The 15,445-nt window shown below is 44.4% G+C and overlaps 1 protein-coding gene across 2 annotated transcripts in view; it reads right to left on the reverse strand.

Annotated features, from left to right (window-relative positions):
• Window positions 1-11,327, reverse strand: part of slc46a1 (solute carrier family 46 member 1) — a 28,055-nt gene extending 16,728 nt beyond the window's left edge. For both annotated transcript variants that reach the window (XM_078548285.1, XM_078548284.1), the window contains exons 1-2: window positions 11,063-11,327; window positions 186-1,038 (exon numbers count right to left, since the gene is read on the reverse strand). In XM_078548285.1, coding sequence (XP_078404411.1) covers window positions 186-1,038; window positions 11,063-11,308 — 1,099 coding nt within the window. In that variant the 5' untranslated portion in view covers window positions 11,309-11,327. The remainder of the gene's footprint in view (window positions 1-185; window positions 1,039-11,062) is intronic.
• Between the last annotated feature and the right edge of the window lie 4,118 nt (window positions 11,328-15,445).

Consider the following 15,445-nt stretch of genomic DNA (forward strand, 5'->3'; position numbering starts at 1 on the left):
GTCTGGACCAATATCCACTGCTTTTCTCCAACTGGTTCAGCTAGTGCAAGAATGAATAGATTGGTTTGTCTCCCACAACCCTGCTGGCGAAGCCAAGTCCTGGAGTGTGTTAGAAATCATAGAAACAAGTCAGGACATAATCAGTCTGTTACTAAAAGTGCATCGATCCCAAACCAGCAACGTACCTGAGAACATGACAGAGCTGGTCGCTGCCAATGAGAAGATGACCAAACCAGCCATATTAGACACCAGCCCAATCTCTGCAATCCAGTTGTCCTTCAGGCAGAGTTGCATCACCTTCAGCCCCAGCAGGCTGCTCAGATAGGTCAGGTGTTCGACTGCTGAACCGTATCCAATCAGATCAGATTGCCAACACAGCGGGGAGCTCAGCTCAAAGAGGATGAGAATGTCCTTGACTCCAAAATGAACTGTCACAACAACAAAGAGGGAGAGTGCGTAGAGGCAGAGACGGTACCTTCGACCAGTCTCCTGCCTGCTGGAGTATAGCTGGTACACTGATCTGTAATGCTTCGTCGTGAACAGTTTGCTGGCTCCTTTCACGGTCACAGACTCTCGAACAAAAGTGAAGGCGTAGGCAACAGAGGCCATGTTCAATGCCAACACAAGCCAGAATGGATTGATGTAACCTTGTGCCTTACTCCATTGGCCTCCGATAATACTCCCAAACATTCCCGCGATTCCTAGGCAAGCTTCCAGCACCGCAACGCGGAACGTGCGTGACTGCTTGTCGCTGATGTCCGCAATGTATGAGAAACATCCAGCCAGGATGGTGTTGAAATCCCCCAGAAGTCCACTCAGCAAGCGACCAATTAGAAAGTAGCTGACCGGCAGCTTCTGATACATGACAATGAGGTAGATCGCTGCCTGCAACGACAGGCCGATGCTGGGCAAGATTAGGATAGGCTTGCGGCCCACACGGTCACTCCATGGTCCGAGCAGCGTTACAGAGAAGAGTCCTACGGCAAAACCCCCCAGGTTAATGTACAGGTTCCAGTGGGAGGTCATCGCCTCGACTGCCTAGAGGAGAATTAAGAAAATCATTTCCAAGGCATTCCTCACAGTAGATCCTCGGATGCAACCAATCCCAACACAACTGGTACGAGGTGCTTGCTATCCCATAGATGTCTACAGCACTGAAGGAGGCCATTCGGCCCATCGTGTCCACGCTGGTCAACAAAGATCTGACTACACTAATCCTATTTTCCAGCACTTGGCCCATAGCCCATGGAGGCTATGGCAATGCAAGTGAATATCTAAATACATCTTAAATGTTATGAGAGTTTCTGACTCAACCACCCTTTCAGACAGTGAGTTCCAGACTTCCACCACCCTCTGGGTGAAAAAAATTCTCCTCAACTACACTCTTAGTACTTTACCTCTTACCTTAAATCTATGCCACTGGTTATTGACCCGTCTACTAATGGAAAAAGTGCCTTCCTATCCACCCTATCTATGCCTCTCATAATCTTATACACCTCTATCAGGTCCCCTCTCAACCTTCGCTGCTCCAAGGAAAACAACCCCAGCCTATCCAATCCTACCTCATAGCTCAGACCCTCCAGCCCAGGCAGCATCCTGGTAAATCTCCTCTGCACCCACTCCAGTCTAATCACATCCTTCCTATAATGTGGTGACCAGAACTACATGCAGTACTCCAGTTGTGGCCTAACCAGCGTTTTATACAGTTCCAGCATAAACTCCCTGTATTCTATGCCTCAGCTAAAAAAGACAAGTATCCCATATGCCTTCTTAACCAACCTAACCAAGGTCCCTCTAATCTTTAGTACTTCCCAGGGTCCTAAATTGCTTTGTTAGCCCTCCCCAAGTGCATTACCTCACACTTTTCCAAGTTGAATTCCATTTGCCATTACTCTGCCTACCTGACCAGTCCATTGACATCCTCCTGCAATTTACAGCTATCCTCCTCACTATTTACCACCCTACCAATTTTTATGTCATCCGCATCTTGATCATACTCCATACATTTAAGTCCAAATCATTTTTGTACACCACAAACAGCAAGGGCCCCAGCACCGAGCCCTGCGGAACCACACTAGAAACAGACTTCCAGTCACAGAAACATCCTTCTACCATCACCCTCTGCTTCCTGCCTCAGCCAATTTTGGATCCAACATGCCACTTGTGTGGATGAGGAAAAGGACGGCAAGGTGGATGAGCGGACTGGCCATGGCACCATGGTGAAAGATGTCATTCATGTTGGGGGAGTGAAGACGAAGGTGGTAGCGATAGGAGACAGTATAGTTAGGGGGATGGATACTGTTCTCTGCAGCTACAACTGGGAGCTCCAAAGGTTGCATTGCCTGCCCGATGCCAGGGTTAAGGACATCTTCTCACAGCTGGAGAGGAACTTGGAGTGGGAGGGGAAGGATCCAGTTGTCGTCGTCCCCGTGGGAACTAACGACATAGCAGAAAATCACTCTGGTTTTACCTAAGAGAATTTGAGGAGTCAGGGGCCAAATTAAAATGCAGAACATGAAAGGTATTCATCTCTGGATTGTTACCGGAACCAATTGGTATAGGGTCAAGCAGATTAGAGAATTAAACACTTGACTTAAAGAGTATTGTGGGAAGAAGGGGTTTCGATTCATGGAGCACTGGCATCAGTACTCAGGGACGAGTGAACTATTCCGTTGGGATGGACTCCACTTGAACTGTGCAGGGATCAGTGTCCTGGCCAATTGTTTAACTAGGGCTTTAATCTAATGGGTGGAGGTGGGGTGGGGGGAATAGCGAGAGTTTGGGTGAAGGGAGATTTACAAAATCCAAAGAGAAAGGTTGCAGCATCGGAGCAGAATAGCAATGTGGGTAAAGACAAGCAAACAGGAAGGGACAGAGAGCTTAAGAAAAATTGTACATCAGCGAAGAAGATCATTGCAGGGAATAGAAGTTAACAAATTAAACTAAAGGTCCTTTGGCTGACTGCACAAAGTATCCACGATAAGATAGATGAACTAGTGACGCAAATAGAGGTAAATGATTTATATCTAATTGTCATTACAGAAACGTGGTTACAAGGTGATTAAGGGTGGGAAATAAATATTTCAGGGTAGAAAATATTTCAGAAAGGGGGGAGTAACCCTGATAGTAAAGGATGACATCATAAGGACATTAGTGACAAAGGACCTGGCCTCAGAAGGTCATGAAGTAGAATCAATATGGGTGGAAATTAGGAATAGCAAAGGTCAGAAAACATTGGTGGGTGTGGTTTATAGGCCCCCTAACAGTAGTTATACTGTTGGACAGAGCATTAAACAAGAAATTATTGGAGCTTGTAACAAAGGGAATGATTCATACAGACTGGGACACTCAAATTGGCAAGAATGGTCCAGAAGTTTGTAGAATGCTTTTGTGACGGTTTCTTGAAGCAGTACATTGTGGAATCCACTCGGGATAAAACTACCTTCGTTCTAGTATTGTGTAATGAAGGAGGGTTAATTAGAAATGATGTAGTAAAAGATCCCCTGGGAAAGCTTGACACCGTCCAGGACAAAGCAGCCCGTTTGATTGTCACCACATAAACAAACATTCACTCCCTCCGCCATCAACACACAGTACCAGCAGCGTGTACCATCCACAAGGTGCACTGCGTGAATTCACCAAGGCTCCTTAGACAGCACTTTGCAAACCCCCGACCACTACCATCTAGAAGGACAAGGGCAGCAGATAGATGGGAACACCATCTGGAAGTTCCCCTCCAAGCCACTCACTATCTTGACTTGGAAACATATTGTTGTTCCTCCACTGTCATTGGGTCAAAATCTTGGAACTCCCTCCCTAACAGTACTGTGGGTGTACTTACACCACATGGACTGCAGCGGTTCAAAAAGGCAGCTCACCACCACCTTCTCAAGGGAAATTAGGGATGGGCAATAAATGTTGGCCCAGCCAGCGACACCAACATCCCATGAACGAATAAAAAAAAATTTAGAAGAAGAGGCTTACATTGTTGCATAAAACAGTAGCAAGTCTGAGGATTGGGAGTGTTTTAGGAACCCAACAAAAAGCTGATAAAAGCAGAAAAACAGAATATGAGAGTAAACTAGCCAGAAATATAAAAACAGTTTAAGAGTTTTTATATGTACATAAAAAGGAAGAGAGCAGCTAAAGTACACGTTGGCCCTTTAGCAGGAGAAACAGGGGAAATTATCACGGAGATTGAGGAAATGGCAGAGGCATTCAGCAAATATTCTGTGCCTGCCTTCACAGTAGAAAATACACGTTTCATACCAGAAATAGAGGTAACCTAGCGGCTAAAATGAGTGAGGAAATTAAAGAAATTAATATCAGTAGAGAAAAAGTATTGGCGGAATATAAGGGACTAAAATCCAACAAATCCCCAGGACCTGTTGGCCTACACCCTAGGGTTCTAAAAGGGATAGCTGCAGAGATAGTGGATGTGCTGGCTATGATTTTCCAAAATTCCTTAGATTCATAACGATCCCATTAGATTGGAACATAGCAAATAGGAGCAGGAGTAGGCCATTTGGCCCGTTGAGCTTGCTCCGCCATTCAAACAGATCATAGCTGATCATCTACCTCTTACGCTGTTTTTCCCCATATCCCCTGATGTCATTAGGATCCAGAAATCTATTGATTAATTTCGGTCTTGAACATACTCAATGTTTGAGCTTCGGCAGCCCTCTGGGGTAGAGAAGTCTAAAGATTCACCACCCTCTGAGTGAAGAAATTCTTCCTTATCAAGCTGTCAAATGTTACACCACTCATCAAGAAAGGAGAGAGAGAGAAAACAGTGACTGGCCAGTTAGTCTAACGACAGTTGTTGGGAAAATACTGGACTCTATCATTAAGAAAGCCTCAAACATTGCACTTAGAAAAATACTGTACGATTAGAACAAGTCAACCTGGTTTTACTAAAGGGGGAAATGCTGTTTGACAAATTTATTAGTGTTTTTTTGAGATGTAACTAGTAGGGTAGATAAAGGGGAAACAGTAGATGTAGTATATCTGGATTTCAAAAGGTTTTCGATAATCACAGAATCACACAATGCAGAAAAGGCCCTTCGGCCCAATGAGTCTGCACCAACACGTGAGAAACACCTGACCTATCTACCTAATCCCATTTACCAGCACTTGGCTCATAGCCTTGAGTGTTATGACGTGTCAAGTGCTCATCCAGGTACTTTTTAAAGGATGTGAGGCACCTGCCTCCACCACCCTCCCAGGCAGTGCATTCCAGACCGTCACCACCCTCTGGGTAAAAAAGTTTTTCCTCACATCCCCCCTAAACCTCCTGCCCCTCACCTTGAACTTGTGTCCCCTCGTGTTTGACCCTTCAACTAAGGGAAACAGCTGCTCCCTATCCACCCTGCCAATGCCCTTCATAATCTTGTACACCTTGATCAGGTTGCCCCTCAGTCTTCTCTGCTCCAACGAAAACAACCCAAGTCTATCCAACCTCTCTTCCAGCTGTGGCCTCACCAAGGTTCTATACAACTCCAACATGACCTCCCTACTTTTACAATCTATGCCTCGATTGATAAAGGCAAGTGTCCCATATGCCTTTTTCACCACCCCACTAACATGCCCCTCCGCCTTCAGAGATCTATGGACACACACACCAAGGTCCCTTTGTTCCTCAGAACTTCCTAGTGTCATTGAATACTTCCTTGTCAAATTACTCCTTCCAAAGTGTATCACCTCACACTTTTCAGGGTTAAATTCCAACTGTCACTTATCTGCCCATTTGACCATCCCATCTATATCTTCATGTAGCCCAAGACACTCAACCTTACTGTTAACCACCCAGCCAATCTTTGTATCATCCGCAAACTTACTAATCCTACTCCCCACATAGTCATCTATGTTGTTTACATAAATGTCGAATAATAGGGGACCCAGCACAGATCTCTGTGGTATGCCACTGGACACTGGCTTCCAGTCACTAAAGCAGCCTTCTGTCATCACCCTCTGTCTCCTACAACTAAGCCAATTTTGAATCCACCTTATCAAATTACCCTGCATCCCATGTGCCTTTGCCTTCTTTATAAGTCTCCCATGTGGAACCTTGTCAAAGGCTTTGCTGAAATCCATATAAACTACATCAACCGCACTACCCTCATCTACACACCTGGTCACCTCCTCAAAAAATTCAATCAAATTTGTTAGGCATGACCTCCTTCTGACAAAGCCATGCTGACTATCCCTGATCAAACCTTGCCTCTCCAAATGGAGATAGATTCTCTCCTTCAGAATTTTCTCCAATAGTTTACATACCACTGATGTGAGACTCACTGGTCTGTAGTTCCCTGGCTTATCTCTACAACCCTTCTTAAAGCAGAACCACATTAGCTGTTCTCCAGTCCTCTGGCACCTCCCAGAGAGGAATTAAAAATTTGGGTCAGAGCCCCTGCGATCTCCTCCCTTGCCTCCCTCAGCAGTCTGGGACACAAATAATCCGGACCTGGAGATTTGTCCACTTTTAAGCCTGCCAACACCTCCAATACCTTGTCACTCTCTATATCAATTTGCTCAAGAACCTCGCAGTCTCTCTCCCTGAGTTCCATACCTTCATCCTCATTCTCTTGGGTGAAGATGGATGTGAAGTATTTGTTCAACACTACCGATATCCTCTGGCTCCACCCATAGATTTCTCCCTTGGTCCCTAATGGGCCCTACTCTTTCCCTGGTTATCCTCTTCCCATTGATATACTTATAGAATATCTTGGGATTTTCCCTGCTTTTACTAGCCAGAGCTTTCTCATATCCCCTCTTTGCTCTCCTAATTGCTTTCTTAAGCTCCACCCTGCTGGATAATGTAAGAATATTTTTTTTAAAGTGTGAAACTTGTAAGTGTTAATGTTCAAAGAGACTTGAGTGTGCTCATAGAAGAAATGCAGAAAGTTAGCATGCAGGTGCAGCAAGCAGTTAGGAAGGCAAATGGCATGTTGGCTTTTATTGCAAGGAGATTTGGAGTACAGGAAGAAAAAATTTTGACATGATTGTACAGGGTTTTGGTGAGACTACATCTGGAATGCTCTGTAGAGTTTTCATCTCCACATTTAAGACATACTTGCAATGGAGGCGGCACAGCAAAGGGTCACTAAATTGGTTCCTGGGTTGACGGGGTTTTACATTTTCTGGAGTATAGAAGAATGAGAGGCGATCCTTGGACTCGAAACATTGACTTTGTTTCTTTCTCCAAAGATACTGTCAGGTCTGCTGAGTTTTTCCAGCATTTTCTTTTTTATTTAAGATTCTGAAGGAGCTTGAAAGGATGGAAGCTGAGAGATTGTTTGCGCTGGTTGGGGAATCTAAAACACGGGGGCACAGTCTCAGGATAAGGGGCCGATCATTTAAGAATGAGATGAGGAGAAATTTCTTCACTCAAAGAGTTGTGAATCTTTGGAATTCTGTACCCCAGAGGGTTGTGGATTCTCCATCGTTGAATACGTTTAAGGCTGGGATAGGCAGATTTTTGGTCTCTCTGGGAATCAAGGGACATGGGGAGTGAGCGGGAAAATGGAGTTGAAGCCCAAGATGAGCCATTGAATGGTAGAGCAGGCTTGAGGGGCTGAATGGTCTACTCCTGCTTCTTTCTTCTTGTGCTCTTGTACAATATATCTTTGGCATCAACCAATCCTAATACAACAGCCCATACCTCACAAGAGATTTTGGTCTCAACCAATCATAAGAACGTAGGACAGAAGGGGGCCATTCGGCTCCTCGAGCCTGTTCTTCCATTCAATGAGATCATGGGTGATCTGTGACTTAACTCCATACTCCATATATGGGCCTTTGCCCCATATCCTTAATATCTTTGGTTAACAAAATTCAATCAATCTCAGATTTAAAGTTAACAATTGATTTAGCATCAATTGTCATTTGCGGAAGAGAGTTCCAAACTCCTACCACCCTTTGTGTGAAGAAGTGTTTCCTCGTTTCACTCCTGAAAGGTCTGGTTCTAATTTTTACACTCTCCCCCTAGTCTTAGACTCTCCAACCAGCGGAAATAGTTTTTCTCTATCTTCCCTATCCTATCTTAACTCAACATCCTTAGCTCTACAAGAGAACCTGGTCTTAACCAATCCAAACTTGATTATCTTGCTCTGGGACTTGTGTTGGCCAATCGAAATGCAGTTAGCCTCCAAGGATATGTATCTATCCATGACCATTCCAAACTTGCTTCCATTTTGACAGTGACTCCCTTAAAAGGGAGTCGCTGGCCTTTGAGTTCATCTGGCCAAGCATGGCATCAAACAGCCCTAGGAAAATGAAGTCAATGGGAATCAGGGGGAGGCCTCCTATTGGTTGGATTTATACCATACACAGAGGATGATGGTTGTGGTTCCCAGTGGGCAATATTCGCAGCTTCAGGATATCGCTATACACTGCAGATCCTCATTTGCTGCAGATCCTCAGGGCAATGTGAATTGTAAAATAATTGTGTTTAATTGTATCTAGGTGGTGGGATTTAACTGGGGATTCACTTGTGCTCCTGTAAATAGCAACAGACTGAAACTGTGGCTGGGTTAGGAAGCGACTGTAACATGTAACTCTATAAATAAATGCTCATACAAGTACAAACAAATTGGTTATAGTACCGTCCTTCATCCACAAGCTTTCTGGAATAGAACAGCAGCCCAGAGTCTCAGCCCCTCCGCATGTTGCCCTCGAGGTGGCTGTGGTGGGGAAGAGACTGTTGTCCACCTCCTTGTGGAATGTGCCTTCGCAAAACAGGTCTGGAGAGAGGTGCAGCGGTTTTTGTCGAGGTTCATCCTGCGCAGTTATCTGACGCAGGACTGTGTACTCTATGCGCTGTTCCAAGGGACGCACACTGAGACAAACATCAACTGCTGCTGGAGGACCATCAACTCGGTGAAAGACGCTCTTTTGTCTTCCAGCGTAAAGAGCTGTCAACAGCCAAGTGTTGCAGGCTGGCACATTCCAAGATCCAATGCTACGTGCTGAGGGTTGTACTAAAGCTTGGTGTAGCTGTCACAGAAGGTCAAGGGAGGAAGGCTACTGTCTAAGGCCCTCTTGCCATTGTCCACCAAAGGGCTGGAAACTGTGCTAAACCCCTCGGGCTATATATACCAGATAATATTTTACATGAAATGTAAATAAATATTGTAAATATAAGGTGCAATGGTGAGTGTAATGAGGCACCACTGTAATGGAACATATCTTTTTATTTCTGTTGAACTGTTGTAAAGGACATATCTTTTTATTTTCTGTTGGACTGTGGATTAAAATTACAATGGCTGTAGTTTGAAAGATATGTCCATTGGAACAGGATGAGAGATACATACAATGTTGCGTCCCGGAACAGGTTGTGCCATGAAAGACAGGATGGTGCTGGAAAGGAGTCCTGGGCCAAGAGAGTTGCCTGGCAACAACGTTTTAATTGGCTCCTGACCAGGTTTTGTATGAGAGCAGTGCAGCAGAATAGCTCCTAACCTGAATGGAAAAAGACCTCAATCCTCTCTCTCCTGTGTGTAAGATTCTAGTAATCCTACAATAATAACTAGCTGGCCTTTTCTCATTTCCCCATAGCCTGTTCTCTCTCTGAAAACCCCTGTCAAGAGGCAAAGGGAAAAATCAGTCAGAGACATTGTAAGGCAAGTTCTCAACCAGTGAACTAAATACAGAAAGTGCTGGAAGACCATCTCGTGTCATCAAAAAGAACTGAAAGGAATTTGGAAGACATAAATCAAAATCAACCCATCAAATCCTGCACTACGGAATTGGTGCTATTGAACTGTTTTATCCCACCCTTAAAATCCATGTTTTTGTATGTGTTATGTGTCTTGTATGTGTGTGTATAGGGATTTAAGAAGGGGTAGAGTTTAGGTTATAGAGTTAGAAATTAGTAGTTTATATTTCTTTCTTTTGCCACTGGTTAATGACAGCTTGTTTAATAAACAGTTATTTACTTATTAAGTTTTACAAAACTGGTGCTCGTATTCTGTTAGCCTAAGTTAAACAGTTAGGTAGAATTGGGGCAATCTTTGGTGGTTTGGTCAAACTTTTCACATTATTGCGGCTCGGGGAACAGTGGGGCTTGATATTACAGAGAGTCATGACAACATATGTACTGTATCGGAAGAAATTGAGTTGTATTGCACTTTATGTAATGTCAACTTTGGACTGTTATGTAATATTCCTTTTTAAATTTAGAAATAAAGTATATTTTTAGAAAATAAAGTAGAACAGCAGCATCCTAGGCCCAACAGTCTCCTGCTGCTTCATCAATGATCTTCCCTCTGTTATATGGGGTGCTCATTCAGCACTGTTCCCACATGCAGCTCAATCCAGACAGGACTAAGGGGCCAAATTGGCAGAGAATGTAACACTGCATTTACTGATGAATTATTTATACTTATTATGTTGTATTGACTCAAGGGTTATACTGTTCTTATTTACTAATTATACTGCATTTATGGATTATTCCTTATTATTCTATATTTGATAACTCTGCAATACTTAGATATTATATGTACTCATTTTTTCCAGATGATTTACTGATTATTCTGCATTTACTCTTCTATGCTAATTATTCTGTTGATAGATATTCAATATTAATTATTCTGTAATGCTTATTGATTGCTAAAAGATGATTCTATGTTGATTATTAATGATTCTGAATTAATGATTCTGTATTGATTATTCATGATTCTGTATTGATTATTCATGATTCTGTATTGGTTATTCATGACTCTGTATTGATTATTCATGACTCTGTATTGGTTATTCATAACTCTATTGATTATTGATGATTCTGTATTGATTATTGATGATTCTGTATTGATTATTCATGATTCTGTATTGGTTATTGATGATTCTGTATTGATTATTCATGACTCTGTATTGGTTATTCATGACTCTATTGATTATTGATGATTCTGTATTGATTATTGATGATTCTGTATTGGTTATTGATGATTCTGTATTGATTATTCATGATTCTGTATTGATTATTCATGATTCTGTATTGGTTATTCATGATTCTGTATTGATTATTCATGATTCTAATCGATTAGCTGCTGATTGATTCTCCCACCTGCTCCAGTTGGGCCTCGGCGCCTCCTGAGCTGTTGCAGCCTCGGCTCCGATTGCCGTTGAACCCGAGCTCGGCGCTGACCCTCTGGAAGATATACTGGGTAGAGAGCGGGGCCTGCAGCGCTAGCGCCAACATAGTCAGGAACAGGACCGGCTCCACAGTCAACCAAGCCCCGGGGCTCCGGGAGCGGCTGAGAGCCGGAGCCGGGGGGGAATCGGAATCAACATCGGCAAGGCCGGCCATCATGGAGAAGTCGCGGCCAGTTGAGGGGCGGGGCCTGGGTTGGGGCAGGGCGGGGCCATAGTGCGGGCGCGGCCAGTGGAGGGGCAGGGCCAATGAGGGGGCGGGGCCAGGGTTGGAGCAGGGCCGAAGGAGCGGCGGGGATAGGGAGGGGGGACCCGCCCCCATCCTAAACCACGCCCCCATCCTAAACCACGCCCCCATCCTAAACCACGCCCCCATATAGGACTCCACCACTTGCTCCGCCCCCAAGGATAGGCTCCTCCTCTTTCCACCCCCCACTCTCTGCTTGCCCTGTGCCATAGCAATGTAATGTCAGGTTCAGAATGTCCCCCCACCGCCCTTTTCCATTCAATATTTCATAAACTTTTGTAAAATCCCCTGTCCTAAGCCTCGTTTCCTGGTTGGATAGCCCCAGGTTTGCTCCATTTCCTGTACCCCAGACCCTGGGACTGGCACCGGGACTCTGCTCCCACGCTGCTGGCTGTGGTTGAATGTCTCCTTTGTGTCTTGGTGTCCAGTATCACAGAATCATAGAATTGTTATGGTGTAGAATGAGGCCATTCAGCCCATCGTGTCTGCACTGGCTCTCTGAACATTTTAACAGTGCCAATCTCCTGCCTTTAACCCTGCACATTGTTTCTATTTAAATAATCATCCAATGCCCTCTTGAATACCTCAACTGAACCTGCCTCCATCACACTTCCAGGCTGTGCATTCCAAATCCTGACTACTCACTGTGTGAAAAAGTTTTCTCTCGCCTCACATTTGCTTCTTTTGCAAAACATTTTAAAACTGTGCCCTCTGGTTCTCGATCCATTTACGAGCGGGAAGTTTCTCCCTATCTTCTCTGTCTCGACCCTTCACGATTTTGAAAACTTCTATCAAGTCTTCTCTTAGCCTTCTCTTCCCCAAGGAAAACTTCTCCAATCTTCCCTAATAACTGAAGTTTCTCATTCCTGGAACCATTCGCATAAACCTCTTCTGCACTCTCTCCAGTGCGTTCACATCCTTCCTATCGTTTGGCACTCAAAACTGTGTGCAATACTCCAGCTGAGGTCTAACCAGTGTCTTGTATAAGTTCATCCTAACCTCCCTGCTCTTGAACTCTAAGCCCCTATTAATGAAGCCTAGAATACTGTATGCTTTAGAAGCAGCTCTCTCTACCTGTCCTGCCACCTTTAATGACTTATGTACATATACACCCAGGTCTCTCTGCTTCTGCACACCCTTCAGAATAGTATCCTTTATTTTGTACTATTACTCCATGTTCTTTGTACCAAAGTTTATCACCTCACACTTCTCCACATTGAACTTCATCTGCCACCTATTTGCCCAGTCCACCAATGTGTCAATGTCCTTTTTGTCCTCCTCACAGTTTACAATTCTCCCAAGTTTTGTGTCATCCTCAAACTTTGAAATTGTCCCCTGCACACCAAGATCTAGATCATTTATATATATCAGGAAAAGCAAGGGTCCCAATTCCGACCCCTAATTGGACCCAGTTTGGTCTGGCCAGAGTGCAGCATGTTTTGATGCTGACAGGTACTTGACATTGGAAACAATGCTGTTTAATCCTCCACTGGCCCCACCCATGGCAGCTGGCTGGATATGTGGACATGGGTTCTGGGGTGGTTACAGACTATTTGCCTATCATACACCTCAGCTAATTGTTTCTGGAGGTGTATGATAGGCAAATAGTCTGGAAATCAGGAGGTGATTCCCTTCCTAGTGAATATTGTCTCTCTACCAACGCCGATTTGAAAGTTGTTTCCCTAAATTGCTTCAAACGAGAGCCAGGCCTGTTCCTGCCTGTGATGAAGATCACTTTGCACAAGAGGTGGGCATACTGTAACGTAAATCAGGATTTATGAGAACTGGACTTGAGACAGTGACATTGTGGTCATGTTACTGGACTAGTAATCTAGCCATCCAGGCCATAGCTCTGGGGCAGAGGCTCAAATCCCACTGCGGCAGCTGGCACACTCACAAGCCATGAAAGAATAAAGGAAAAAGTCAGGGAATATTTTCCAGATTGTTTTTGTTTCTTGATCCCAGGATCAACAACTGTTATAACAAAAACTGTTATCCAGTTTTTGGTCCATTCCAGGAGATTACACGGCTCCAGCTGGGGTCTGTCTGGTGACGCACAGGACTGCACAGCAAGAATGAAAACGACTGCATGGAGCAGTGTGATGTACCCGTCTGTTTAATTATGTGTTCGAGGCAACACCCAAGCCTCACCTGTCTCCGTTGGGTAACTCATTGAGAACAGCCGCTGTTAATTCCAGCAGTGAGGGAGAGAAACAATAATTATGTTCAGTGAAGCAGACAGCACAGACTCTGCACAAAGCACTGTGACCCTGATTTATGACAGAAGCAAGGTATGTGGTTCCAATGCACGCAAGGGACCAATCATTAATCAGTGAGACTTGTCAAACGTTAAATCATGCAAACATCAAGAGTGCACAACAAAATTCCAGGCTCAGAATGAGAGCTTTTTTTCCCCAAATGAGTTAAAGTTCCTATTAAATAATTCACATCAATGGCAAAACATCCTGGATGCTGAAAATCTGAAATAGACATTGAAAAATGGCAGGAAGCACTCAGCAGGTCAGGCAGTGTCTACAGGGGGAGAAACAGAGTCAGTGTTTCAGGGCAATGACCTTGTATCAGAATACAAAAAGTTCAATACTTTTAAATTTAATCGTAATAATAAATTTAACACTTCTTAAAACAGATCAAATTGGAAAAGGGGCAGGAGATGGTGAACACTGTCCCCATCAAACACTCCTAGGGCAGGTACAGCGCAGGGTTAGACACAGAGTAAAGCTCCCTCTACACTGTCCCCAGCAAACACTCCCAGGACAGGTACAGCACAGGGTTAGATACAGAGTAAAGCTCCCTCTACACTGTCCCCAGCAAACACTCCCAGGACAGGTACAGCACAGGGTTAGATGCAGAGTTAAGCTCCCTCTACACTGTCCCCATCAATCACTCCAAGGACAGGTACAGTAAAGGGTTGGATACAGAATAAAGCTCCCTGTACACTGTCCCCATCAAACACTCCCAGGATAGATACGTCATGGGTTAGATACAGAGTAAAGCTCTCTCTACTCTGTCCCCATCAAACATTCCCAGGACAGGTATAGCACAGGGTTAGAATATGAGTAAAACATCCTCTACACTGTCCCCATCAAATACTCCCAGGACAGGTACAGCACAGGGTTAGATACAGAGTAAAGCTCCCTCTACACTGTCCCCATCACACACTCCCAGGACAGGTACAGCACAGGGTTAGATACAGAGTAAAGCTCCCTCTACACTGTCCCCATCAAACACTCCCGGGACAGATACAGCACGGGGCTAGATACAGAGTAAATCTCCCTCTACACTGTCCCCATCAAACACTCCTAGGACAGGTACAGCACGGGGTTAGATACAGAGTAAAGCTCCCTCTACACTGTCCCCATCAAACACTCCCAGAACAGGTACAGCACGGGGTTAGATACAGAGTTAAGCTCCCTCTACACTGTCCCCATCAAACACTCCCAGAACAGGTACAGCACGGGGTTAGATACAGAGTTAAGCTCCCTCTACACTGTCCCCATCAAACACTCCCAGTACAGGTTGAGACATTTTGTGAACCACAGCTCGAAAGTATAAGCCTGTTACTGAACTTTGACTTCAATAATTGGAAAGTGAATGGATTTAAGAAGCGTGGAGTGAGATGGAAGAACCAATATGAAATACAGAAATAAATGATGGGTAATTTGCTTTTGGAGAGGTGCCTTGTGCCTGAGCAACCTCATAGACATCTGTAAGGAGGGAATGACTGAACTGACTGGGACAGTTCATGGATTGTTGGCCATCAAGAATTGCAGAATGCATTTGATGAAGTGCTGCATGAGAGACTTCTTTATCAAGTTTTGTCAGTGGGTTTCAAAGGTGCAACATGGCACATTAAGGGATAGGTTTGTCAGTAGTCCTGCTGCAGGAGAACAGACTCCGTATCAAACCCACCCCACTGTGCCCTTGGCATACTGCTTTCTGTTCACACTGGAATGTTTGCTCATCACTTCTGATTGAAGCACACCTCTTATAATTTGTGTTGTTAAAGTTTATTACCTGATACAAACTAAA

Source organism: Cetorhinus maximus, chromosome 9, assembly GCF_964194155.1.
Source record: "Cetorhinus maximus chromosome 9, sCetMax3.hap1.1, whole genome shotgun sequence".
NCBI lineage: Eukaryota > Metazoa > Chordata > Chondrichthyes > Lamniformes > Cetorhinidae > Cetorhinus > Cetorhinus maximus.